This window comes from Cydia pomonella, chromosome 1 (genome assembly GCF_033807575.1).
Source record: "Cydia pomonella isolate Wapato2018A chromosome 1, ilCydPomo1, whole genome shotgun sequence".
NCBI classification, from domain to species: Eukaryota; Metazoa; Arthropoda; class Insecta; order Lepidoptera; family Tortricidae; genus Cydia; species Cydia pomonella.
This window is the reverse complement of record NC_084703.1, coordinates 47,752,633-47,779,265: the sequence shown is the minus strand read 5'-3', so window position 1 is coordinate 47,779,265 and position 26,633 is coordinate 47,752,633. Positions and strand designations below refer to the sequence as shown.

General features: G+C 39.2%; 1 protein-coding gene across 1 annotated transcript; it reads left to right on the top strand.

Moving 5' to 3' along the window:
* The first annotated feature begins 173 nt into the window (after positions 1 to 173).
* On the top strand, positions 174 to 25,141 carry LOC133525717 (delta-aminolevulinic acid dehydratase). The gene is made up of 9 exons (XM_061862086.1): positions 174 to 466; positions 3,984 to 4,131; positions 5,531 to 5,668; positions 6,254 to 6,335; positions 8,359 to 8,447; positions 9,666 to 9,809; positions 10,990 to 11,106; positions 13,757 to 13,850; positions 20,783 to 25,141. Exons 1-9 carry the CDS (start codon positions 339 to 341, stop codon positions 20,842 to 20,844), a joined length of 1,002 nt encoding a protein of 333 aa, XP_061718070.1. The 5' UTR covers positions 174 to 338; the 3' UTR covers positions 20,845 to 25,141.
* The last annotated feature ends 1,492 nt before the right edge of the window (positions 25,142 to 26,633 follow it).

Sequence of the window (26,633 nt, the reverse complement as noted above, 5' to 3'; positions counted from 1 at the left end):
GTAAATTTATTTGTAATTTACAATATAAAGGGAATACGGCACATTTTATTCTTTTAATCTACTTTATTTACTATTAATCAATAGGGATTAGTTTCTTGATTTTTATTTAAACAATGCCACTTGTAATAATAAAACGAAAACTGTCAGTTTGACAAGTTTGATAAAACCGAATATCGTTATAGTTACGTCCCAATAGTGCCGAGTCGTAACCAGTTTTCCTTATTGTTCAATTAAAATAAATTAAATATCAATAACCTCTAACCAGAGCCGTCACCACACTAATAAACTAGAATATTCTCTTTGAAAAATTTCCTTGTTCCTTTATATTTAACTACAAAATGAGTGACCTATTTGTTAGCCGCGAACATATATTGCAGGGGGGCTATTTCCATTCCACACTGCGTAAACTTCAGGAGCCGGACACCAGTATTGAGCCTCACAATATTATGTACCCAGTTTTCCTACTGTAAGTATGTTCATTGCCCTAGAATATATAAACCGCCATGTTTTCGTAACTTTCCTGTCTTAACCATCATTATTTTAATCAGGATGAGTTGTACTTTTTAAGTACCATGTAATATTAAGTACGGTAAACGGGTAAAAGTTATTAACTATAGATGTTTCTGTTATATTTTAGTATTTATTTATTTTTAGAAGCTTTTATTGAACTTGGAATGTCACTATGTATGTTTGTACGGGTCAAATCTTGCAAGTTAAATTAGACCCACTTCCCGGTTTCCAATAAAGCTGAAAATATGCATAGATATATAAGTCAGATGACAATGCAATATTATGGTGCCATCAAGCTGATCTGATGACGGAGACAAGAGGTGGACATCAGGGGCGGCCTTAGCCTAGCCTCTACGAGGCTCCGGGCAGAAAATCTCTGCGAGGCCCCTATTTTAAGTGCTAAATAAAAAAGTTGGTCGGCCGTATCAGGGAAACGCCTTGTAGACAGTCCAAAGGCCGAGCTTCAATACAATGGAGCTCAGTTGTGAACTAAGTACTTATGGGCTATAAAGCGAGAAGCGAGGTAGAAAGCCAAGTCCCATTATCTTGGAACAAATCTCGATGTCTTCTCATGCAAAGCCGAAGACCGAGCTGCAGGAATGCAGAGCTTGGAATCGAACTCGCAAAGGGAGCGAGGCAGACGGTTAAGCTCTACAAAGATAGGGCCGGCAGTCCAGAATGTGTAGTTTCCTGCAACTCTGAAGCCGAGCTGCAGAAGAGCATAACTTGGAATTGAACCAATGACCAAGTGTAAGCAAGACCGAAAGCCAAGCTTGGTTTAGTGTTTCAGTAAAACCTATAACTTTCCTGCAGCGCATTTATGCATGGCCAAAGGTCGAGTTACAGACAAAAACCAATGGCCAAGTGTTTTAACATGCAAGCCCTAAGGCCGAGCTCCACGAAGGACCAAAGGACTTTTGTGTGAAGCCAAAAGTCGAGCTACGACAGATCAGAGCTTGGAATCGGACAAACGGCCGAAGGTCCAACCATCCGATCGCCGAGCGTTTCCATGCAAGGCCAAGCTGCAGGAGAATATAGCCTGGACATTATTATTGGGCCTTCAGCCGTATGCAGTTCTTTTTTTTTTAATTTCACATTTGAGTCATACGATCACGGCTGTGCAGTAAATCGGCATTTGGCCTCGGGCTGCACATTTCGGGCTTAAGGCCACCTAGGACCTTGAAGCTCATTCTTGCGATCCACCAAACACATCATCTTTTGTTTGAGTCCCAGCTATGCTGTCGTGCATATTATTGCCTCTCGGTTCATTACTAAACAATTAATCATTGTCATTTCCTAATTCAACCCTCCTGTAGCTCTGCCAGGGCCCCGGCACCATGGTGGTGGGTTCTCGAGGGCTGGGATCTCTCTCTCACTGTCCGATTTTGGCATGCCATGTGCAGCAAAACAAAATTTTAACTTCATTAGAAATGATTCAAAAAATATAATAAGTGATTGTATGACACTTTTTTTACAAATGTTTTTTTGCAATTAACTCCTCTTAAGTCTTTTTACAGACGTTTAGAGTCTGTCTTGGATAACTTCTGTATCCACTTTGACTTTACTCATATGTTTCACGTAAAAAAAATACTCAGTCTGTTGCGCGAGGCCCCGGGCGGTTGCCCCATTCGCCACCCCCAAAGGCCGCCCCTGGTGGACATCGGAACTCTGTGATAAAAGAACACAGCCTAACTGTGTTTGGGGTTTTTCAAATTGTCTCGATGAGTACAGTACAGTCAATGATAAAAGTTTGTACCAATAATGCCAAATTTTTGCTAAAAACTTATACCTTACTTACTTACTCCGTTGGCTCAGCGACCCAAAATGGGACTAGGCCTCCGACACAAGACAGCGCCACTTTTCTCGGTCTTGTGCGACCTCACGCCAATTGTCGACTCGAAGCTCGCGCAGATTCGCCTCCACCATGTCGCTCCAGCGATACCTAGGACGTCCGATAGGATAAAAACTTATAAAGATTATTAATTTTTACCCAGGTATTGGCTGTTGTATTTATAAATGTTGCTAGGTATATTTCATGTCACTATATGATTTTACTGTAAATGTATTGACTTGTAAAAGAGTCCTTGAGGACTATTTGCAGAATAATTTATTGAATTTTGAATAAAGGTAGCATTGTTATATTTATAGGGAGTGTGCATGAACTGTAGGAGACAGCACAGGAGCCGTCAGATTTTTGGCGCGAGGCGTAAATGTGATGTTTTTTGTTCCGATGTAGCCCACAAGATGGCAGAACCTACTATGCACAAGAAAACACGTGACGTGTACATGTGCATGTTTATGGTTCCGATTCAGGCCACAAGATGGCAGACCCTCTAACGCGCACGGTCCCTATAATGGCTACTTAGTGTCTTGAACTGAGTTTTAGTATTGTTGATTTCTTCACAAAACGAAGCTGCAGGCATACAAAGTCTACGGAGACTGCTTACAATCAGGCGGGGTATGTTTGTTTGCCACTGACATAATAGAAAAAAAAATACATACTTCTTAGTCTTCTTTTAACAATATCCTTAGATTTTATCACCCCAATAGAAGTATCATTCAACCACTTTTTAAGTTATCTTTTCAAATATTTTTGGTCTCAGTTCTAACTTTTTTTAAACTTATAATGTTATACTCACCTCTGCACAAATAGTAGGGCATTGTGTCGTATGTGTCAAGCACAAACATATAGTCTGGCAAACCAAACTTGTCAGTAAATAAGAGCAAAATATATACTCGTCCCTTTCTTTTGGCTGCTGGTACTAGCGTAAGAAAAAGGCTGTATGATTCTTCTCTATCTATGTTTGAAATGACACAGTCCTTGGCCAAACTATACATTACATAATAATTACAAATAAGAAAAGTTAATACTAAAACATAATTTTGGTGTATTTTATCCAAAAAAGATTTTAACTTTTTCAAGATGCGACCAGAGCGGAGCTTAAAAAACGGTCACGATACGGAATCGCAGTGACGCGTCGTATGCGTACCGTTTTTGACGCATGCTCCCCACACCGCTGCTTAAAAAACGGCGACGGTACGGAATCGCAGTGACGTGCTTCACGCGAATCTTTTTTGTTCGCAAAACAGTTGCGTCTTTTACGTCACCGGTGTGGTGTCTGCCATAAGATCTCCGTGTAATATTTTTTGCGATTTTTACGCAGATCAATTTACGGTGCGTCAGCGTATTTTAAGCAGCGGTGTGGGGACCATGCGTCAAAAACGGTACGCATACGACGCGTCAGTGCGATTCCGTATCGTGACCGTTTTTTAAGCTGCGGTCTGGTCGCACCTTTAACACTCATGACGGATATATTCGGCCCATAGGTCCAATACCAAAGATGTATCAATCAGTCACAGACCACAGAGCAACATAGACTTACATGCTTATGCATAAAGTTCAATTTCACAGACAGCTTTTGTGTTAGTGGCGTCGAAAAGGATAGTGAAGAATGTTACGTCTCCAATTGCAGGGAAAATGTTGATGCTATCCAGCCTGTGGCCAGCCTGCCAAATGTGAACCGGTACGGTCTGAACCAGCTTATTCCAGCGCTCACTGACCTGGTGGAGAAGGGGCTCAAGTCTATACTTATATTTGGCATTGTTGAGACTCTGCCTAAGGTATGATTATTTTTATCTACTTCTATTTTCTTGTATCCTCTAGGGAAGGTTTAAGCAAAAAACAACGCAAATCGATGTACAGTCTGGCACACATATACTAGAGGCAATATGTTGACCTGCAGTTCTTTAAAAAAATCCGGGGAGTGCAGTCATTTTTTTCTATCTATCGCGTGTGGTATCATATGAAAGGGATTTTAGAGGCATTTCTAAAAAGGTACCATATCACATTTTATTTATATAATAAAAAAAAAAAACTTACCAAGATTGGGATCCCCCAGATACGATATGGCTGATTTTTTTTTTGTATAAATACCACAAATGATACGCGATATCCTCATATCTAACCCAAAGAAAGCAATTATCCGATACAAAAAAAATATGACTCAGCACTCCCCTCCTAAGAGATTTTTAGGACGCGCTATCCTGGGTTGTCGTGAGGGTTAGGTTCTGGGCTTTCATCTTTCTCTTGATATTGGACCACCATATGCCGGGAGGTCTTCCTCGTCCCAGGGGCTTTGTGGTGATATTTAGGACAGATGTAACTGAGAAACTATCATCTCGTCCTGTTATGTGGCTGTACCATTTAAGCCTGCTTTCCTTTACTTTGTCAATAATGCCGACAACCCACCACGCAAAATAGGCGCGATAATATGACGTCGAGTTGCGGAAACCAAGCCCGCGAATACCTGTAACCTATACTTTGTCGATAATAGAGGCTACTCTGAAAGTTCCTCTCACGTGCTCGTTGCGTATTCTATCAAGACGGGTAACACCGCTTGTCCAGCGCAGCATCTTCTTTTCCGCTGTATGCAACTGCTGTGATTCTAAATGATTAATTATTTATTATATTTGAATAATGATGATGAAATGGATATTCAAACGCATGTATTTCCTTTGTTGTTTTTATTACTTATATTTGTTTGACATTTAGAATTTATTCTAGTAACAATCTAGACTAGTATTTTTTATACATTTTTTTTTGTATGACTATATTTTGTGAAATTTTTAGTATTAAATTTGATCTATGAATTATATTAATTAGTATTATATATGGAATAATATTTACAACATCAATAAATTGCTCTGATAATTAGCTTAAGATAATTATATGTAATACTGTCTTACTATTCATAAGTGCTTGCTGCTAGGCCTACATGAATAAAGTATATTTGAATTGAATTGAATTGTTCTTGCTTTTTTGTCAGCGTCCAGTACTCCGCTCCGTACACCATAGCAGAGGGCCTGTCGTGAAAATCGAAGTTCGTCAATTGCGGGCATTTTTCTCTGTCACTCTAATTACGTCTTAGTGAGAGTAAAAGAGAAAAATCCCCGCAATTGGCGAATTTCACGGTAGGCTCCCAGATCGGACAGCTACTAAACTAAACTTCTTATATTGCAGGACCCTACGGGCTCCAGTGCGGACTCCCCATTCAACCCAGTTGTCAAGGCTCTCCCCATCCTGAGGGCTACGTTCCCGTCTCTGCTCATAGCTACGGACGTGTGCCTCTGCCCGTACACTTCTCATGGCCACTGTGGGGTGAGATTTACATATACTTATACAGGGTGATTTCTGGGTCGTGATCCAGAACCACTTTTTCTGACTCTGTAAATGATCCACATTGACGACCGGTTTGGCCTAGTGGGTAGTGACCCTGCCTACGAAGCTGATGGTCCCGGGTTCAAATCTTGGTAAGGGCATTTATTCGTGTGATGCTGATGAGCATGGATATTTGTTCCTGAGTCATGGGTGTTTTATTTATTTATTCTTATTTTAATTTTACTTTATGTAATTAGTATCTAAGCCATATATTGTAACACCTCTACAGAGAGGTAGCATGCACGACACCAACCTAAGCTATTCCACCTGCAACTATACCTTAAAAAAAAAAAAAAAAAAATCTGTTTGTTTATTTCAGTGTTTGTCTTTGTTGAAGTACAGTCTGAACTCAGTTACAATCTCTATAATTGGAGATTAAGTACATGTACACAATAAATAAATATGAATAAGTTTGTTAAATATCAAAAAGTAAGTCGGTCAATTTACTGTGGCTACAAAGTTTTCCCACCTCTATTTCAAAAAGTCTTTGATATTTACTCAAATTTAAAAGTTGCTTTGTATCAGGTATTGACTGAGACTGGTGCCATTGACCACGCAGCGAGCGTTAAGAGAATAGCCGAAGTCGCCCTGATCTACGCTAAAGCAGGTAACATTTCGAAAATTTTGTGTTTTTTACCACTAAACGCATTCCTTACTTAAGCCATAGATGTAGCATCCTAAATGGATCATGCCAATGACATAATTAAACATAGCAGGATAAAGTTGGATGCATAACGCAAAGAATAGGGAACGGTGGGAAGAATGGAGGAGGCTTTTACCGTTAGAGGGGCCACATAAAGATGTGGAAATAGTTGTAGTTGGGAGAATCAACTTTTTAGCGTCACTCGTTGCCATGGTTACGATTAGTTGTCCAGGGGACAAAAGTTCATTGAAATACTGATTTTATGGTACTTAAATGTATTAAACTTGCGTTTTTGTGGTTGTTATAACCAATGTCCATAATGGGCCCCCTACTAAGCATGTTAATAGAACGGCATACAACGTCTCTTCAAACAAACGGTCTAATATAATATGAGAGGGCAAGCTCTCATCAGTAGCATTTACGTTACAATCTGGGGTCCATTTCCCAAACGGTTTTAGACTAATATTATTAGTCCACGAACTGGGGCCCATTTCTCGAACGTTATTAGTCTAATATTAGTCCACGAACTGTCAAGTCGTATGGGTTACCATGGCAACACACTAATAATATTAGACTAATACCGTTCGAGAAGTCGACCCCTGTACTAGGGATGGGATATTCTATAGTTATTCGGTATTCGGCTTATCCGGCAAGTTATCCAATATTCGTATACGGCCGAATTATACGGCTAAAGTCCCGAATATTAGAGAAATATTTTTTAGATAGATAGATAAAACTTTATTCGTTTCCACAACATACATGGTAGGTAGGTATAGACAATAAGAAGAACATGCAGCTTAGAATTATTCTTAAAACTAGTTTACAATTCTTGAATGCAAAACCATGTGTCGTGGCAGAGAATAGGCGCTGGCTCAGCATGATGACGCGGCAAGCCACATCGCTGATATTCTGCCAGGACCTTACAAAAACAAAAAAGACTGTACAACGCTTAATTCTTATTAATATAACCTAATTATGCTCATGTTGTGTTGTGTGTGTAATGGCGTGTGCTTTTGTGTATTCGATATAGTAGGTAGCTACATTATTGAGATTTAATTTATATGTTACAATTTGTTTATATGTTTTATTATGTTTGTCTTCTTGCAACACTGTAAAAGCTCCCCCATAATTTTTAAAGTACTCCCATCCTTTTTCCCTTATCATTAAAACACATGACGAGTTGATGAGACATGTTGAATCTAAAGGATATTTTGGTTATTCGCGGTGTTGAAAATTTACTTGCTTTTCGACTTGTTTTTTTTCTAGGGAATTGTCTAGGAAGTGATTTATGTTTAGCTGCCAATATAATTGAAGCGTTTTCAAATGGTTTATTAGAATGATATGATGTATTCGGCAAACTCTATGTTCGGCCCATCTCTAATTTGTACCTACATTTCTAAATATTCTTCACGGAAATTGGGTGACAATTGGGTAATTGACACATGTTGAATATTATAACAAAATTTAGTTAAATGGATAGACACTTTTTTTTATAATGAGCCATTCATTATAAAAAAAAGTGGAATTTAAAAAATTATATTGAGATTATAAAAAAATACAAGGCACCAAAGCATCAAAAAAAAATTGTTTTTTGTCTTTCAAAAATAGAATAGAAAATGGACCCATTCGATTCCTTTGAACTTCCGATTTTATTGAAAAATAAATTGTATGACAACTATACACATAAACGCAATATTTCAGGGTCAAAATGGAAATTTCCTTAATCTTCCATACATTTAGGACAGACTTATATGATGTGACGTCACATCACCTTATCATTTTGTTAGAGGCGTTTCAATTGTCGACTGCGAGCGTCAGACTTTAACTCTCATTTCTGACCTTTGTGTTGCTTAAATGCCATGAGTCCCATATAGACATTTGATCCTCAGGAAAATCAAGATCGTTTGACATTATTTACAAAAAACAGTCAAGTAGCCAATTTAAAGTGAAAAGGTATGCAGTGTGGTGTGTCGTGTTTTGGTTACAGGCGCTCACGTGGTCGCACCATCGGACATGATGGACAATAGAATAAAGGCCATCAAGGACGCTCTCATTGCCTCCAAATTGGACAACCAGGTAATATATATATAACAAGTAACCAGTAGTTGCCAACTGTGTCTTCGCTCCTTTGCAGGTCTAATGTCTATCAAGTACTTCGAGATCCTTCAAATGAACGTAAACTCGATGTTTACGTTTTCCCATCGAAGAGTTCCTTATAGGTAAATTCACAAGAGCAGGCACGAATGGAACAGAAGAGTGAATGAAAATATATGTATGACATTAACCAATAAAATGGCGGCTCTGACTGTATACCCATACTATGGAAGGTCCAGCTGTCAGCTATAAATAATAGTTCCAAATCTCTCCAGAGTAGCGTTAGAGTAGCTAAGAACATAGGCGTTATTGACGGAGTGAAGTGCGCTGTCTATGTTTTTTTTTTTTTTTTCAAATATTCTTTGTTGTAAATTGTAGCGCCACCTATTTAATGTTTTTTGACGGACACTTTTTGGTACATGGAGATTGTATTCCTTACCTCTTCCATACCCCATACATGTCTCACTCACACAATGAAAGTTTCGTTAATTCTATTCACGCCAGCTTTCTTGAAGCAATATGTACCTTTCGACTGCATCATCAGATGAGCTCCGTGTTAGCATATATTATTGCATTGTCATTGGAAATATGGAAGTATACCAAATTTCAGCTCTATCAGACACGGCACATATATTTATGTATGGTCAAAAACTTACATACACATAAATAAATAACCACTTATACAAATGTACAGTCAGCGTCAAATACTTTGGATGCTACAAACTATTTGATGCTGACTGTACGCGGTGAAGCTAAATAAATTCAATAAGTGTAATAAATATACCTAATGAATATATTTTTTTTGGAAAATTTTGGTGTCTTCTCCGGAAAGAACTTAAGTCCCCATATACTCGTAGATGGATCAAGAACTTGGATGCGATTTTCTTTTACGGTATTTAGTTCATTGCCTGAATTCGTTGTAGGTATTCTTTAGTGTTAACTCTAAAGAACTTGCTAAAAGACTGGTCGACTACACTAGTGACCTAAGAGCTGGCAGCTTCCTTGCGCAACGTATTAGTATCGCAATACAGGGGGGAAAAGCTGCTGCTAACATGCTAAAGGGGCCCAGGTATTCGGGTGTATTCATTTAAGTTATTTTATTAATTTTGTCCCAGTCATGGAGCGTTAAGGTGCCAGTCTAATTAATAAAACCCTAAATCCGTCCTAAAAGTCTCTATTACATACTCTATTCTGTCCTAGGTTTCTGTTCTATCGTACTCGTGCAAGTTCGCGTCGTGCATGTACGGTCCGTTCCGCGACACGATGAAGAGCTCCCCGATGGAGGGCGACCGGAAGTGCTATCAGCTGCCTCCGGGGAGCGCCGGGCTCGCCGCTAGGGCTGCGGTGGGTTATACTTGCAACTTAGTACAATCAGCGTCAAATACTCCGTAGCAGTCAAAGTGGCCATATAGTTCGGGACACTATACTAAATATATGGTATACTATTTGGCTACTTTGTTTGCTACAAAGTATTTGACGCTGACTGTACCTTGCTTAGTCCATATTATTGCTTTAACAATTGGCTTTAAACTTGGAACTTAGCTAAGCCTTTGACACTGTCGACCATATAATATTTCTAAGAAAGGTATAATTTCGTGAATTTGTAATAATCAATCTTAAATTGCCATAAAACTACTCATAAAACTGGAAACAATGTGAATAAGTACGAAGAAACAGAATAAGAGTGCGAAGAAACTGGAACACAAATTATTTAAAGCGCTATTACTAAAGGGAGTACCGCAAGGGTCAATTTTAGGCCCCATACTATTTATATTATGCATCAATAAAAGTTAATCAATGAATAAACGCAGAGGATTATGAACACGACCGTGACGATGAGAACCCGTCCAAAAAGGTGTTTCGTCTGTCTGTCGATAGTGTCGATGCAACGCCTGTACGTATCATTTTCCTTGCGAACAAAATTCAAAATTTTATTTTGTAATTAGCAGGTCTCAAGGGATTTTTCACAAGTCAATACAACATTTACAGTGAAACCACATATTTGTGACATTATCTATGAAAAGGGACCTTATTGTCAATGGCGCTTACGCCGCACTGCGTATCGCGGCGAAGTTTATAATATGGGAGCATCGTTGATAATGGCGTAAGCGCCACCGACAATAAGGTCCCTTTTCATAGATAATGTCACATATGAGTTTATATGAGATAAATGTTGATGCGGAACAATGATATTATTACTCAAGATAGGTTTATAGGCGTTCCAAAATTAAAGCGCTAACCTTGTACAAGTTGCCGTTAGTCGCGTCTAGGCAACCCGTAAATGTGTACGTGTTAACGAGCTCCCGCACACAGAAAGAAAAAGAGACCTGAGCAGCTTATGTTTAACAACGAGTATGACAAAGATGAATGGAATGCGAAAATTAACCAAAAATAACAGATTTATTCATAGATACAGAAATAAATATGAAAGGATTTTGTGCTCCTTATTTATGAGTATAACCTATCTATAGTTATATAATATCATTGATCAGAAATAAGTTTTTATGTAATATTTGTAATACAGGCTCGGGACGTGGCTGAGGGCGCAGACTTTCTGATGGTAAAACCTGGCCTGCCGTACCTCGACATCGTTCGGCAGACCAAGAACCAGTTTCCTACCCATCCGCTGTTCATCTACCAGGTATGTTATAACAGGGTGTATTACTACATCGTTCTGCCGCCAGAGTGCAGCACTGATAGTTTACACACCGACACAGCGCGTGTGTGTGTGTGTGTGTGTGCTCCGGAGTCCGAAGTCTCAAAAAAATTTTTTTTTATTTGTCTTTCAAAAATAAAATAGAAAATGGACCCATTCGATTCCTTACATTTTAGTAAGTACAAGTACTTGAAAGGTTTAACTATACGTAAAATGGACTGAAAACGCTTTTATTCTTTATCGTGGTTATCAGGTCACGATTTTACCGTCACGACCAGAGGGCCTACTGCGAACCACGTTCTACGTGTTGCCTCTCTGTCGCACTTGTAAATTCGTGCGTAAGTGTGACAGGGAGGCAACACGTCGAACGTGGTTCGCGGTAGGCCTTCGGGCCCGTACTTTTCATGCCGTTGACGCAAAAATGACGTAATTTGACATACAGGGGGTTGTTTTACAATACTACAAATTTAGATAACTTACTTATTGACGGGTATCAAAATAAATACTTGTTACGAGAATAAAAGCTTGTTACGCTGTTAAAAATCAAAAATATGTATTATTTAATAAATTAATAATCTATTATTTATTTGAGTGACAATAAGATGGAAGTCAGTTAGAAGTTTCTGTACTGATGGTCAAGTATATGTATAACTTACCTAAAGAGGTTGATAAATGATTAATTATTACGAAAATATTAATGGGGATAGTTATATATCTATGTAGCGTGACGTTATTTTTCTGTCAACGGCATGAAAAGTACGGGCCATGAGGGCCTACCGCGAACCACGTTCAACGTGTTACCTCTCTGTCGCACTTGTGAATTCGTACGTAAGTGCGACAGGGAGGCAACACGTCGAACGTGGTTCGCGGTAAGCCCTCTGGTCACGACACAGCATTGTAACAAAGGTAAAGATCGGATTTTTAATTACAATACATAAACAAGTACTAAAATATGTACTCCGCAAAAATTTAGTTATGTTAAAATAAATATTATAATAGTACATTACGATACAAGTGCGAAAAATAGGAAATTCGAAACGAGTGGCGATAAATTAAAACACGACCGAAGGGAGTGTTTTAAATCGACACGAGTTGCGAATTACCTATTCGCACATGTATCGTACAACGTTTTACAGTACATATGGCCCTTTAAATGTTCGACACAGTAACGTAATATGCTACTTCTCGCACTAGTGCTATAAAGTAGCCCCATATGTACTGTAAAAATTATTTTAACATAACTCAATGCTACGTATTGACGTATATTAGACGACCGGTTTGGCCTAGTGGGTAGTGACCCTGCCTACGAAGCTGATGGTCCCGGGTTCAAATCCTGGTAATCCGTCTCTGGAATGCACTTCCCCTGACAATTAGCCAAGCTCCAAGCAAGTTTGTTTTCAAACATATGCTTCACAAGCACCTGCTGAGTGCAAGTAAGTTAGTCCTCCTCCGCGGATATGCATAGTTTTTATAATATTTATGTATATTGATATTATATGTTATATTTATGTATACATTGTCTTTATGTATATTGGTATTTATATAGCAATATGTCTATATACATATGTGTAGTACCTAATATAATTTGTGTAACATTGTAATAGTACATTACGATACAAGTGCGAAAAATAGGAAATTCAAAACGAGTGGCGACAAATTAAAACACGACCGAAGGGAGTGTTTTAAATCGACACGAGTTGCGAATTACCTATTCGCACATGTATCGTACAACGTTTTACAGTACATATGGTCCTTTAAATGTTCGACACAGTAACGTAATATGCTAATTTTCGCACTAGTGCGGTAAAGTAGCACCATATGTACTGTAAATAATGTTATTAATGTCCAAAATTGTAAATTACTTTTATAGTTGTCATTTCCGTTGAATTAGTTTTCTCACTGCACCCACATTCGAGAATTTCTGTTTTGCCCTATGGTTGACTGGTAGAGAATGCCTTAAAGCATCAAGTCCGCCGTTTGTACTTATTTTTATTGTGCAATAAAGTTTAAAATAAATAAATAAACTTTAATGTCTGTCAGTAGGTATGTCTAAACCAAGTCACATAGTGACATCAACACTGCCAAAAAGTCGTTTTTCACCGAGTTATTACAGAAACACATTTTCACAAGAATTATCATTATCTCTAACACAAGACCGATTTCAGAAAACTTTGTATGATATTTATTCTATAAATGCGGTCAAAAATACACCTTTAAAATATGTCGGGTTATATGGGCCCACGGTGTATACAAATAAAGACGACACGTATGAAGCTAATATTACACTAAGAATCTTTCTGCTAGCAAAGGAAGCACGTAATTGGGTGAATCAACTTTTTTTGTTTTGTTATCCTGTCCCGTTGTCCAAGGGACAACAGTGGCACAGTTTGTTTGAAGAGACGTTGTATGCCGTTCTATTAACATGCTTAGTACCCCGGCCCATTATGAACATTGGTTATAACGACCAAAAAAACGCAAGTTTAATAAATTTAAGTACGATAAAATCAGTATTTCAATGAACTTTTGTCCCCTGGACAACTAATCGTAACCATGGCAACGAGTGACGCTAAAAAGTTGATCCTCCCAAAGATATCATTGCAGGTTTCAACTGTGGTTTTTTTTTATTGCCGGCCAGGTGTCCGGTGAATACGCGATGATATGCAAGAGCGGGGACAGCAGCGAGATCCAGAACACCTTGATGGAAACCTTGACCTGCATGAGGCGAGCAGGTGAGCTGTCTTAGTAGCCTTAACCTGATATGATTGCCACATCATGGAATAGCCAAACCTAACCTAACCATATTAGACCCCGCCGTGTGGTGCCGGCGTTTAGAATAGCACCACCCCATCTCGTCCCGTGGGTGTCGTAAAAGGCGACTAAGGGAAAACCGACGGATGGGCAGCAGCGTCCGTTGAGTGTTGTTATAACACCCACTGCGGTCCCAACTCGTGTACTCAACCTAAATTCTCAAATAAAACCCCCATCGTAAAAATCAAACCCCTATCTTCAATGCAAACAAACAAACTCTCAACTAAAAATCATCAATCAACCCCCCTTCTTAAAAATCAAACTTCCTATCTTAATAAATCAACTTCACAAATCACAACCTGGGCCCATGGCCGCCCGTAGTCAATGCGAGGCCATGGGTCCATTAATAGCTAAACCACAAAAACAACGCCAGGCCTCTAAACTGAGCATCACCATTGCTTTTCGTCTGATGGTGATGCCGGGCCCGGCATCGCATAATTCACTAAAGCCTTTCACAAATGTCACCTCGGGCACAGGGTCGCCCGTATCCTTAGCGAGGGCCCTGTGTCTTCAAATGACACAACAAACCTTTAAAAAAAAAAAACCATATTAGACCGCGAGCCAGGAGCATATTTCGTCAGTCATCGCCTCCCGGCTGATACTTTGTCAGATGATAGTTTGGATGCTGTTTCGCGTTGGTAGCCTAGCGGTAAGAGCGTGCGACTTGCAATCCGGAGGTTGCGGATTCAAACCCCGGTTCGTGTTCGTACCAATGAGTTTTTAGGAACTTATGTACGAAATATTATTTGATATTTACCAGTCGCTTTTCGGTGAAGGAAAACATCATGAGGAAGCCGGACTAATCCCAATAAGGCCTAGTTTACCCTCTGGGTTGGAAGGTCAGATGGCAGCCGCTTTCGTTAAAACTAGTGCCTACGCCAAATCTTGGGATTAGTTGTCAAGTGGACCCCAGGCTCCCATGAACCGTGGCGCAATGCCGAGACAACGCGAGGAAGAAGAAGAAGTCAGCCGGTTGTATCGCGGTGAAAAGACCGACCGTAGACCGTCTGCTATTCACTTGAACATGTAATAAGTTTTTGGCAAAAAGTTCATTTTTGGTACAAGCTTTTATCGCTGACTGTACTTTTCTTTCCACAAGTAACTAATATTCATAGAGACAATTCTAAAAACCCCAAACACAATTAGGGTACGTTGTTTTATCACAGAGTTCCTATGGCCACCTCCTGTCTCCATCATCAGATCATCTCGATGGTACCATAATATTGCATTGTCACCCGACTTACATATGTATACAAATTTTCAGCTTCATCGGAAACCGGGAAGTGGGTCAAATTTAACTTTCAAGATTTGATTACAAACAGACAACGGTCAGGTGAAAGTAAATAAAAGCTTGTAAAAAAATACGCGCCTTACCACTTTATGTCCGCAAATGCATGCTTTATGTATGCATAATGTGGAAATTGCGTAATCCGTTTATTAGAAACGCCTGACAGAATGCTACATGCAAAGTGTCACGATTTAGTTTTACTATCGTAAAAAGGTAAAGCGTCTATTTTTTACATGCTCATGCGACCAGCTGACGTTGTTGCCATCGCGATACAACCGGCTGACGTTTTTTTTAACTAACAATTGCATCAGAACAAAGTATCAAACGGGATGCGATGACTAGATTTTTTTTTACGTATTTCGGTGCCTGCCATCCCTCAACCCACCAACGGAGCGGCAGATTACGTCTACGAGGGTTCAACATACGTAGCCGTTAACCACTACGAGTTTTCGCCGGGGAGGCGATTGGTCATTGAAATATGTTCCTGGCTCGCGGTCTATATCATGAAGTGACGAATTCTATAATGACAGATTCAGATTTTTATTCATAAAACATAGTATTTTACATGTCAAAATTAGGTTGGTACATAAAACAATTTCTTTACAGAAAATTAGGCACATAAGTTAAATAGGCGTATAACAGGTACATACATAGTATTTTTGAATGTATTATTTTCTAAGTATTAGGTACAGTCGCCATCAGATATATGGTAGCGGCCAAGGTACTCAAATATTTCGGAGCAGCATTAAATTTCAATATATTAGTTACGATAGATAAGGTCTATAATATCGGACCATATAATTCGCCATAAATTTGGGAGCAGCGACTTTTCAATTAATTCGTGACATACAATAAGATAAAGATATCGTAACAAACAGATCGTCAATGGTATCTAAGCAGTCAAGGTGATCATAAAGATCGGAACATTTATAGAAAATGTACCTTAAGTTTGTGTAATACAACTTAAAGTAGTTAAGATTGGACCCATGAAAATAAGGTTTCAGACAGGCATTAATACTATGTTATCAATACTTTAAATTTAGAACGAAATTGTTTGTTGTGACATTCACCGAAAAGAGTGTGGACTTGTCATCGTGACAAAATACCTATGTTTCCGTCTTTTTCGAATTAGACAATTTTTTTTACAAAACTAAATGCCTACAAAATCGTTGTTTCGACGCAATGTCAAAATTGGCGGGCGTAGAATGAGTAGCTTAATTTCGTCAAATTATGTCAGATGTCAGATGCTTAATGGCGTTATTGATAGTCCCTTGACTATTAACCTTTTCCACGCCAAAGACGTATATATCGGCACCACAGGTCCAACGCCAAAGACCGATATATCGGTCACCCACCACAGAGCAAAATAGTCCTACATGCACACGCATAAAGTTTAACTTCATTTTTGACATTTAGATGTCGTGGCATCTGAGTGGTAGGTTTTGCGTTTGACATGGCGTCGAAAAAGTTAAAGCACAAAGTCATGGGTTCAGATCTGATGTAAGTAATGGTCTAAGAGCTGGCCACGTCAGATGTGACACAATAATGAGAGGTTTGTAATCAGTCCAGTTAGATTGCATAACCATCCTTATTGCTAGATCCGGGCATCTGGCAGCTTTTAATGGGTGGAGATCAGAGTGACAGACCAACAAAGTTTTTAAGTTGAAAAAAAGTAATGACGCAATAGGTAAAAACTGCTAAAGTGGTGTCATTTATAGAGAACAGGGCCTATATTTTAACATTAGAACAAAAAACATTGTGTATTATTGCGCAAACAAGAACAGTAGGCGAGTAACCAAAAATTACATTATACATCATTTGGCACTACTTCCGCCAATCGAAACCTTTAGATATTATATGTATAATCTAATTAATTACATAATTTTTCATAATATTGGATCAAAACCAGAACTCTAGAATTTATTTTCTTCAAGTTATTTGCTTTCTTTTACCTCCACCACTTTACAGCTGCCAGATGTCCGGATCTAGAAATAAGCATAGTATTGCAAACTAACTAGAGGGGTTTCGTTGCTCTCATTATTGTGTCATATCTGACGTGGCCAGCTCCCCGTCTAAGTTAAAATCCATAATTCCACGGACTGATTTGACAGCTCCTGGCATACAAAGCGATTGTCAAATGTATGAAAAGAGCTGTCAAATCAGTCCGCGGATTTATGAATTCTACCTTATAAGTAGTTTTGCTTTTTTCTGGATAAAAATAACATTATTATTTCCTTTATTCATTTTCGTTCTTAGGCTACGTTTTACATTATTATTATCGTGTATGTCTTTCCCGACCACGGAACAATGGTGTTCCGGACCTTTGGGAGGCGTATGCGGAGCCGAAGCCAACGCGCAGAGGCCCTTTTGACAATTTAATGAAAAGAGAGGGGTACACTAAGCGACAGCACCCGCCATGGTGTAAGGACTATTGAGAGTTAATGGAGTCTAAAATGTACTAGGCTATTGGGTGAATAGTATGGACTGATTACTGGGCTATTGGATGAAGAACCGGACGCCTGCCTAATAAAACGGTATCCAATTTTATTTCCGGCAGACGGTGACTCGCCCTCCGCAAGATGGGCCCCCATAAAAAGCGACATCAAAGATGGCTCAAGGGCAACACCGGTGCGGGAGCTGGGGGTAGAGAGGTGTCACTGGACTTTAAACATATAGCCAACTCGCCACGTAGGTTTCCACATCTACCCTCGAGAACAAAGCTCTAACGACCCCACTCTGGACAGCCGGCTAAGGCAAGCCAGAGGCAGGGGACCTGTCCCACCATCCGACAGGGCACCCCAGGGGCACTCAGGTACGTGGAGTCGCTACTCTCCAACAGCTCGCCACAAGCTGCCCTGCGTTGACTGATTGCGCTGGTGAAAACCAGTGGGCGATGGGGTCGTCACATCCCTACGCCTCTATTGTCAAGGCGATAAAGTGCTTGTTCGCATATTTTTGAGTACCCTGGCCGCTCCGATGTATCTGATGGCGACTGTACAGTCGCCATCAAATATATCGGAGCGGCGAAGGCACTCAAAATATCTGAACATGCACTTTATCGCCTTGAGAATAGCGTTGTTCAGATATTTGTGACCACCTTGGCCGCTCCGATATATCTGATGGCGACTGCACTTAAAATGATTAGTATAGGTATCTAATATCTATCACGTTTGAATTGTTGATCAAGTACTAGAACCTACTTGGTAATTATCTTTCACGTGCGAACTCTTTTAACTCGCGTAGTCCTACTTCAAACTGCGTTCGATATTTGATTTCTTCATGTTTTCTTGGTTTTCTATATTCTTGACGTTGACAACTTCCTGCAATTGTTATCCTCGTAATATTTTATCGAAAGTAGACTGCGAAAATTGTTATTTTAATCTTTAACAATTTTGCCCACGACCATGATACCCTATCGCGTAGATATTGAAATAAAAAAGAAAATTATACAATTGCGGAATGATGGTCTGCCTATAACAGACGTAGCTAATGAAGTTGGAGTTGCAGTAAGTATTGTTTACTATACATACTTACAGAATTTAAATGCAAAGGTTATTACGATAATGATTTAATAAATTAAAATTTTATTTCAGAGAAACACCGTGTATCGATGGCTGGAGAGATGGCAGCAAGAAGGAGCTTTGTCGAATCATGTATCTTTTGGACGTCCACGTTCTACGACACGGCGTCTAGACATGGATATTATAAATCAAGCTCGTGAAGAAAGATTCATAAATACCACCCAGTTTGCAAACCAATACCAAGTATCGAGCAGTACCATACGACGGCGTCTAAAAGAGGGTGGTTTACAAAATAGAGTGCCAGCAAGGAAACCGGCACTAACTGATAGACACAAAGAGGACAGGTTGCAATTTGCAGCTAGGTATTTGAATCATAATTTTAATAAAGTCATTTTTATGGACGAAAAGGTGTTCTGTTCAGCAGATAATGGCAGAATGAGTTTATGGAGACCAGACAATACGCGTTATCTGGAGCAAAATGTAGTGCCTAACCGCCAGAGTGGGCGTATTACAATTGGATTTTGGGGCTGGATGTGTAAAGATGGCCCAGGGGAGCTGGTAGAAATTACAGGTCGTATGAATGCGGTGGATTACAAAGAAATACTTGAGGAGTCGTTTTTGCCTACTGCCCAAATATTTTACCCCAATGAGCATATAACATTCATGCAAGACAACAGCTCGGTGCATAATGCTCGCTTGGTTCAGGGATGGATTCATGACCACAGAGATGTGCTGACTCGCATAAAAATGCCTGCAAAGAGCCCCGATCTCAACCCCATAGAAAATCTATGGGGTAAAATGGTGCAAGAGTGGGACGGAAACCAGTGTCGCACCAAAGATGCTTTAAGACGCCACGCTCTTAACGTTTGGGAGTGTTTTAGAGGGCGAAACGTGTGTGAAAATCTGGTCGGCTCAATGCGAAGACGATTGCAAGCTGTATTAAACGCCGAGCCACCGGGAAGTTACACGAAGTACTAACGTTTTCACAGGCTGAAGAAAAGCAGAGTTTTATTTTGTTTACGGCTAGCGAAGCACGTATTAAAAGGTTATTTTAATGGTATAAGTAAATATTGTTCGTGTTTGATTCTTAAAATAAAAATATTTTCTACTAAATCAGTTTATTTATTTATATTAAGTTTTTATATTCATATGAATAAGGTAGTGATACCAATGATCGACAACTTAATACCCAATAAACGACACCAGTAGTTCACGTCTATTACTTATGAAATAAGGTTGAAAGTGTCGATCATTGCGTGAATATCGAGCACTGGTGTCGTTAGCTTACCTATCAATATACAGTTTTCGAGAATGCTGCTTGAAATTATCTCATGTGTCTAAGAAACTTACTTGCTCATCCATAATAGTCGTCAAAATCATCCTTGACATTGACAACTTAGTCAATATAGGTAGTAACGAATTCAAATGTGTAGGTAGTCGCCATCAAATATATCGGAGCGGACAAATATCTGAACATGTACTTTATCGCCTTGACAATAGAGGTTTTGTTCAGATATTTGTGACCACCTTGGCCGCTCCGATATATCTGATGGCGACTGTACTATGTCATACGGATTTACAGTATATTTTTTCATAAATGTTCCGATATTTATGATCACCTTGACTGCTTAGATACCATTGACGATCGTTTTGTTACGATATCTTTGTCTCATTGTATGTCACGAATTAATTGAAAAGTCGCTGCTCCCAAATTTACGGCGAATTATATGGTCCGATATTATAGACCTTATCTATCGTAACTAATATATTGAAATTTAATGCTGCTCCGAAATATTTGAGTACCTTGGCCGCTACCATATATCTGATGGCGACTGTACAGGCGGATCTGTGCCAACTCAAAGCCGATAACTGGCAGGAAGTGGCACAGGATCTGGACAGGTGGCGTTCTCTCGTTTTGGAGGCCAAGACCCTCTTTGGATCACTGCGCCACAATAGTTAGTTAGTTAGTTGTTTATGTTCTGCCCCTAGGAGTGACTACACATGCAGACTTCACTTAATGGTTGATATGAATTTATTATTACAGGTGCCGACTGCATTATAACCTACTTCGCTCCACTGGTGCTCAGCATAATAAACAAAAAGTGATATGTGTTATACAACATTTTATATATAGCTGAAAAGCAAAAATAATAGACTAAGACAGAAATGCTACAGACGAAAGAGAATTTGAAATAGAGGTGGATTGTCAAAGAAAACTTTGTAGCCACAGTAAATTTACAGCCATCTTTCAACACATGATTAAAACTTTTAGAACGCCATTTGACTTTGATCCTTACTATTTAACTGATTTTTTCATATTCAACATATAGGGAGCGTGCATGAACTGTAGGAGGCAGCAGAGGAGCCGTCAGATTTTTGGCGCGAGGCGTAAATGTGATGTTTTTTGTTCCGATGTAGCCCACAAGATGGCAGAACCTACTATGCACAAGAAAACACGTGACGTGTACATGTACATGTTTATGGTTCCGCTTCAGGCCACAAGATGGCAGACCCTCCAACGCGCACGGTCCCTATATCAGTGAAAGAATAAGTATCAAAGTTAAATGGCGTTCTAAAAGTTTTAATCATGTGTCGAAAGATGGCAGTAAATTTACTGTGGCTACAAAGTTTTCTTTGACAATCCACGTCTATTTCAAATTCTGTTTGCTATTGACACATAGTTCGTTCGCGTTAAGAATGCTGTGAATCCATTATTGCCCGCCGGCAACGCCCCCTAACCAATCAAATCGTTCCTAATACAAAGTAAAGTTTACAGTAACCACTTGAAGGCATACTTTCGAACGCAACGGTTGTGTCCTGTCCTTTGTGTGTTAATGTATGTATGTCATTTTATTGCACATAAACAGGTTAACATAAAACAGACAAAATAAACAAAAAAAATACCAAAAGGCGAACTTATCCTTAAAAGGGATCTCTTCCAGCTAGGTTTGCCATCCGTCCGGGTTTCCCCAGATTTGTCTTAGTTAAGCCTTGTCCGGGGGGAGGGCTTCCTATGTAGTCCGGGTTTAAAAATTTAAAGTCTTAGGCCGCCAGCGACAGTCGCACAACCTGTTTAACCCTTTACCAGGCCCCGAAGAACCAGCGTGTCTTAATACGTACTTTATATGCTGTTGCAACCGTATTGAACGCCTTGTAAAAAATGTATTTATGAACGTCGGAGATCTTCCTTTAAACCAGAAATAAAAATGTGGGTTACGGTTATCCCATCGCCTGTCTAAGTAATGAACTGTCATACTAGATTTTGTCTTATTATATTCTTGATCAGGCCAAGGGATATATTCCACCCTCATCTTATATCGGTTATAATAGTCAAGGTTTAACTCCAAATCTCCTACGAAACATTATATCAATCACTGAAAAAAAATCACTTACTTACGTGAGTTTTTATGACATGACAAGACAATTTACCGGGCCATGGGAAATATAGCTCCCACACAGTTAAACTCTAATAAGGCCATGGGATAATGTCAACCCACATCCTAATTCTGGTCATACACAATAATGCATGAATATTTAGCAATGTTTCCGATTACATTAGCTTTCAACACTCAAAATCTACAAAATATCAAAAAATTGTTCGACCTATGTACTTCTGTTTCATAGAAATTATGAAAAGTGTTCGAATTTCTCCGTAGTTTACTGAAATTAGCGTTCAAGTGAATTTAAACGGCTGCCAAAGATATATTACGCAATTTAGAAGCGTGTTGTGAATGAAGATCATAAAATAATATTTTCAGGGATTGACAAAATATTTTGTAGGTGGTTTGGAGTTAAAACCTGACTACGGTAACCGATATAAGATGTGGGTGAAATATATCCCTTGGCCTGGTAAAGGGTTAAAAAAATCAGTTTACATGTCCGGGTTCTGGACTCTAAAATCCGGGGTTTTCACGCGTCTTGTCCTGGTTTCCAAATTTTAGAGATGGCAACCTCCAGCTCCAGTTACTTCCAGCTAACCTTTGAGAAAATGCGGAAGGATCAAACACTAACAGTTCAATAGTTAATTGTTTTTTTAATACTGCGTCGGTGGCAAACAAGCATACGGCCCGCCTGATGATAATCAGTCTCCGTAGCCTATGGATGCCTGCAACTTCAGAGGTGTTACTTGCGCGTTGCGGACCCTAACACTCCGCACCCTAGTTGAGCTCTGGCAACCTTACTCACCGGCAGGAACACAACACTATGAGTAGGGTCTAGTGTTATATGGCTGCGATTTTCTGTAAGGTGGAGGTACTTCCCCAGTTGGGCTCTGCTCTAGATCTGAAATGACATCCGCTGTGCTGTGCCCTACCACACAGAGCGAGATGACATTCACAATGCCCATACCTTTTGGTAGTTTACTCGGGTCCAAATGCTGTTAATGATGTTTAACTGCATTCGAGCGAACGAACTATAAGCGCTTGACAACTAGTTGCCTCAAATCTCATAATGTACGGGACCGTACAGTCTAGCCAGCATGCCAATCGTTTACGCTCCGTAGCGAACGAAACGCCACTGTCACTGTCGCACTAATAAGGAAGAGTCATGAGGATGACTACGCGAAGCTACGGAGCATTAACGATTGGCATGTTCGCTACGCAGGCAGGGCCGTACACTAGGTACACGGCCATCCGGTAAAGTTGTGAAATGTGCGCAAGTAATTTTGCACTTAAGGGGCCGACTGATTAACAGTCCGTCGGACGGTATCGGCCTGTCAGTTGTTGAGAACTGTCAACTTTTTTAGGGTACCGTACCAAAAAGGTACAAAAGGAACCCTTATGGTGCGAATCTGTCCGTCCGTCTGTCTGTCACATCGCTAAATATCTCGAGAACCACTTAAGCTATCGATTCGAAATTTGGAATAGTTATGAACAACGCTAACCCAGACACATTGAAAGTATAAGTTTTTTTTTTTATTAACTATGGAAAATGCCCAATATGAAGAGGGGGCAAAATTTCAGTCTTGTGACATTTTTTTTTCTTTTTTTTCCATAGCGACTGCCTTATCTCCGAAGATTACCGAAGAAAAATTATGAAATTTTTACATTATATTAACATTACTATAAATTTTACAGGAAAAATATAATCAGACCTCTTATCTTGGTAACTTTTTTTTAATTAACAAAAAACCTTTCCGGATTCAGTTTACAATTTAACCAACTTTACGTGTGTATATTACACCTGAAATTTCTATGAGATTACATGAAATACACCTTTTTTAAAATAAAAGATTAATTTTTGAAATCGCTTCACATGATAGAGAATTATCCTCGAAAAACCAACATACGTGCATTACATAGCGCAAATTAGTTAAACAATTTGCCGTTAGATGGCGCTGTACACAATTATAATTAGTATAGGTACTTCTGTTCAAAAGTCTTTCGCCTTTATAGTTACACGAGATAATTCAAAGTTTGTACGGAACCCTCGGTGCGCGAGTAAAAGGAACTTGCACTTGACCGGTTTTTTTTTTCTAACTGACAGACCGACACCGGCCGGCTGACTGATCTGATCCATATATTCAACCAAATTCAACTTAAACATGAAGATGTCATGGTTGCTAAATAGAAAGTTTTACATACGAATGGTTACGCATTTTAATCAATGAACTAGGTTTAAATATGTTTTCCTTCGTCTTTCTTTATTGGCATAAGTTAGTGTACGATCTGGACTGGAACTTAAGTAGGTACTTACCCCGTTATTCATAAACGTGTACTAAAGTTACGATGCCGCTAATAATCGTTTGTCCCTTTCCGTCATACCAATACGTCGGAAAGGGACATACGATTATTTTAGGTTAGCGTTTTCACATTGTCCGGTTCAATATCGGATGTCGAATATGGCTACAAAGAAGCAAAAACTACCTTTTTATATATTTTTTTAATTTAATTATTTTTTATTGCTCAAGAAAACATGAATGCAAAAATAAAGGGACTTGATGCCATAGAACATTCTCTAGAGACTGTTTCTCTCCACAGGTCATCCGATATCGGATCCGAATTTTAAAACGCTCTTACCCTTACTGGCCACTATTAACTGAAAGTAAACCTTATTTCAACGGCATCTGGGAGCCTACCGCGAAAACCGAAATTCGCAAATTGCGGGGAACTTTCTCTTTTACTCTCACTAAGACGTAATTAGAGTGACAGAGAAAAATGCCCGCAATTGACGAATTACGATTTTCCCGGTAGCCGCCCTGATCTACCAATGTTCAGTTCAGTGTGTTAATGGTTAGGAACAACCATTCGATGGAGGGTTATATTGTATTTAGGATCGGTGATTTAACATTTTTTAATTAAAATTTAGACTAAGAATAATGGACATAATGGTGCTTGATAAAATTATAAGTACAACGACTGTTGTTTATGTTTCTACTTTTTTTTTATTAAATCAATGTTATTAACCTGGTGTTTTATTTATACACACTTTTCATTCATAGTTCGTGTCATTCACGATGACGCGCCGATTGTCCAAATCTAATCTTTAATCACAAGACAATAAGAGTCCTCGTGTATGACATGATCAGGGCTATAACCAAAATCGAAGTTCGTCAATAGCGGGCATTTTTCTCTGTCACTCTAATTATGTCTTAGTAAGAGTAAAAGAGAAAAATCCCCGCATTTTTAGGTTTTCGCGGTGAGCCCCCTGATGTTAGTGTCCAGCTGGCTATAGAGAAACTCCTTAGGCAGAATTGTTGCAAGTATCCAGCTGTCAGCTATAAATAATAGTTCCAAATCTCGCCAGAGTAGCGCTAGAGTATTTAAGAACCTAGGCGTTATTGACGGAGTGAAGTGCGCTGTCTATGATTAGATATTTTTCTCAAGTATTCTAACTATTGTAGCGCCACCTATTTATGGTTTTCTGTCGGACACTGTGGTATATGGAGATTCTGGGTGGCTACCGGGAAAATCGAAATTCGTCAATTGCGGGCATTTTTCTCTGTCACTCTAATTACGTTTTAATGAGAGTAAAAGAGAAAGATCCCCACAATTTGCGAATTTCGGTTTTCGCGGTAGGCCCCCTGGTCCTTGCCTCTACCTTCCATACAGCTGATTACGTATCATACGTTACAAGCCAGTTAATATTAATGTTTAGGTACAGGTATATTTGAAAATGTAGCTGTTTCTTAGGTTTAGAGATAGGAGTTCAAGAAAGTTGATATGCTGCAATCATAGATATAAGAAGTTATGATCTGAGGCTGCAATCGTCTGAATTGATCTTTAAAATTGTCTGGGGATGTCGTAAATTTTACTTCGCGTTAAATAAATAAACACGGTAAGCCAAGAAGGCTTGTGATGTGGGTATGTACTGTGGGTCGTCAAACTTGACTTTGATTTGCGTAAATTTATACAGCCTATCCGCTCTGTGGTCCATAGACCACTTATGGAAAAAGAAAAAGTCAATCAATAATTTGAAACGTCCTCCCTATAACGTTTGCTTAACACTTGCACATGCTATCAAAATCGTTGCAAACTTAGCCTGGTCTGACTCTATTAACATTACAACAAGTGTTTTAGAGTGAAGTGCGCTGTCAGTGATTTTTTTATCAAAGTCAAAGAGTTCGAGACGTATTGTGGTGCCACCTATGAGGTTTTTTGATGGACACTTCATTCTCATAGCTTGTACTCCTTACGTAAATCTGTTACTCGTAACAATTCGTTAACATTGCTGACAGAGAACAGGGAACTCATCTGATGCACAGTCAAAACGTGGCGAAAGGAACTCGTCGATGGAAGAACATAAACACATTGAGTTTAGATTTATTAGTATTGTCTCTGGAAGTATTTGATAGCACGAAGAATTTAGTACACCGACTCGCATATTCCTATCTTTATAGCTCGAGAAATAGGAGCAGGTTGATCAGTATACGAAATTCTTGAGAGATTCATGAACCG

Coding starts and splice junctions, on each gene's coding strand:
- LOC133525717 (XM_061862086.1), top strand. CDS start 339: ATGAGTGACCTATTTGTTAGCCGCGAACATATATTGCAGGGGGGCTAT. Junction 8,448..9,665: donor CCTCCAAATTGGACAACCAG/GTAATATATATA, acceptor ATTCTGTCCTAG/GTTTCTGTTCTATCGTACTC. Junction 11,107..13,756: donor ATCCGCTGTTCATCTACCAG/GTATGTTATAAC, acceptor ATTGCCGGCCAG/GTGTCCGGTGAATACGCGAT.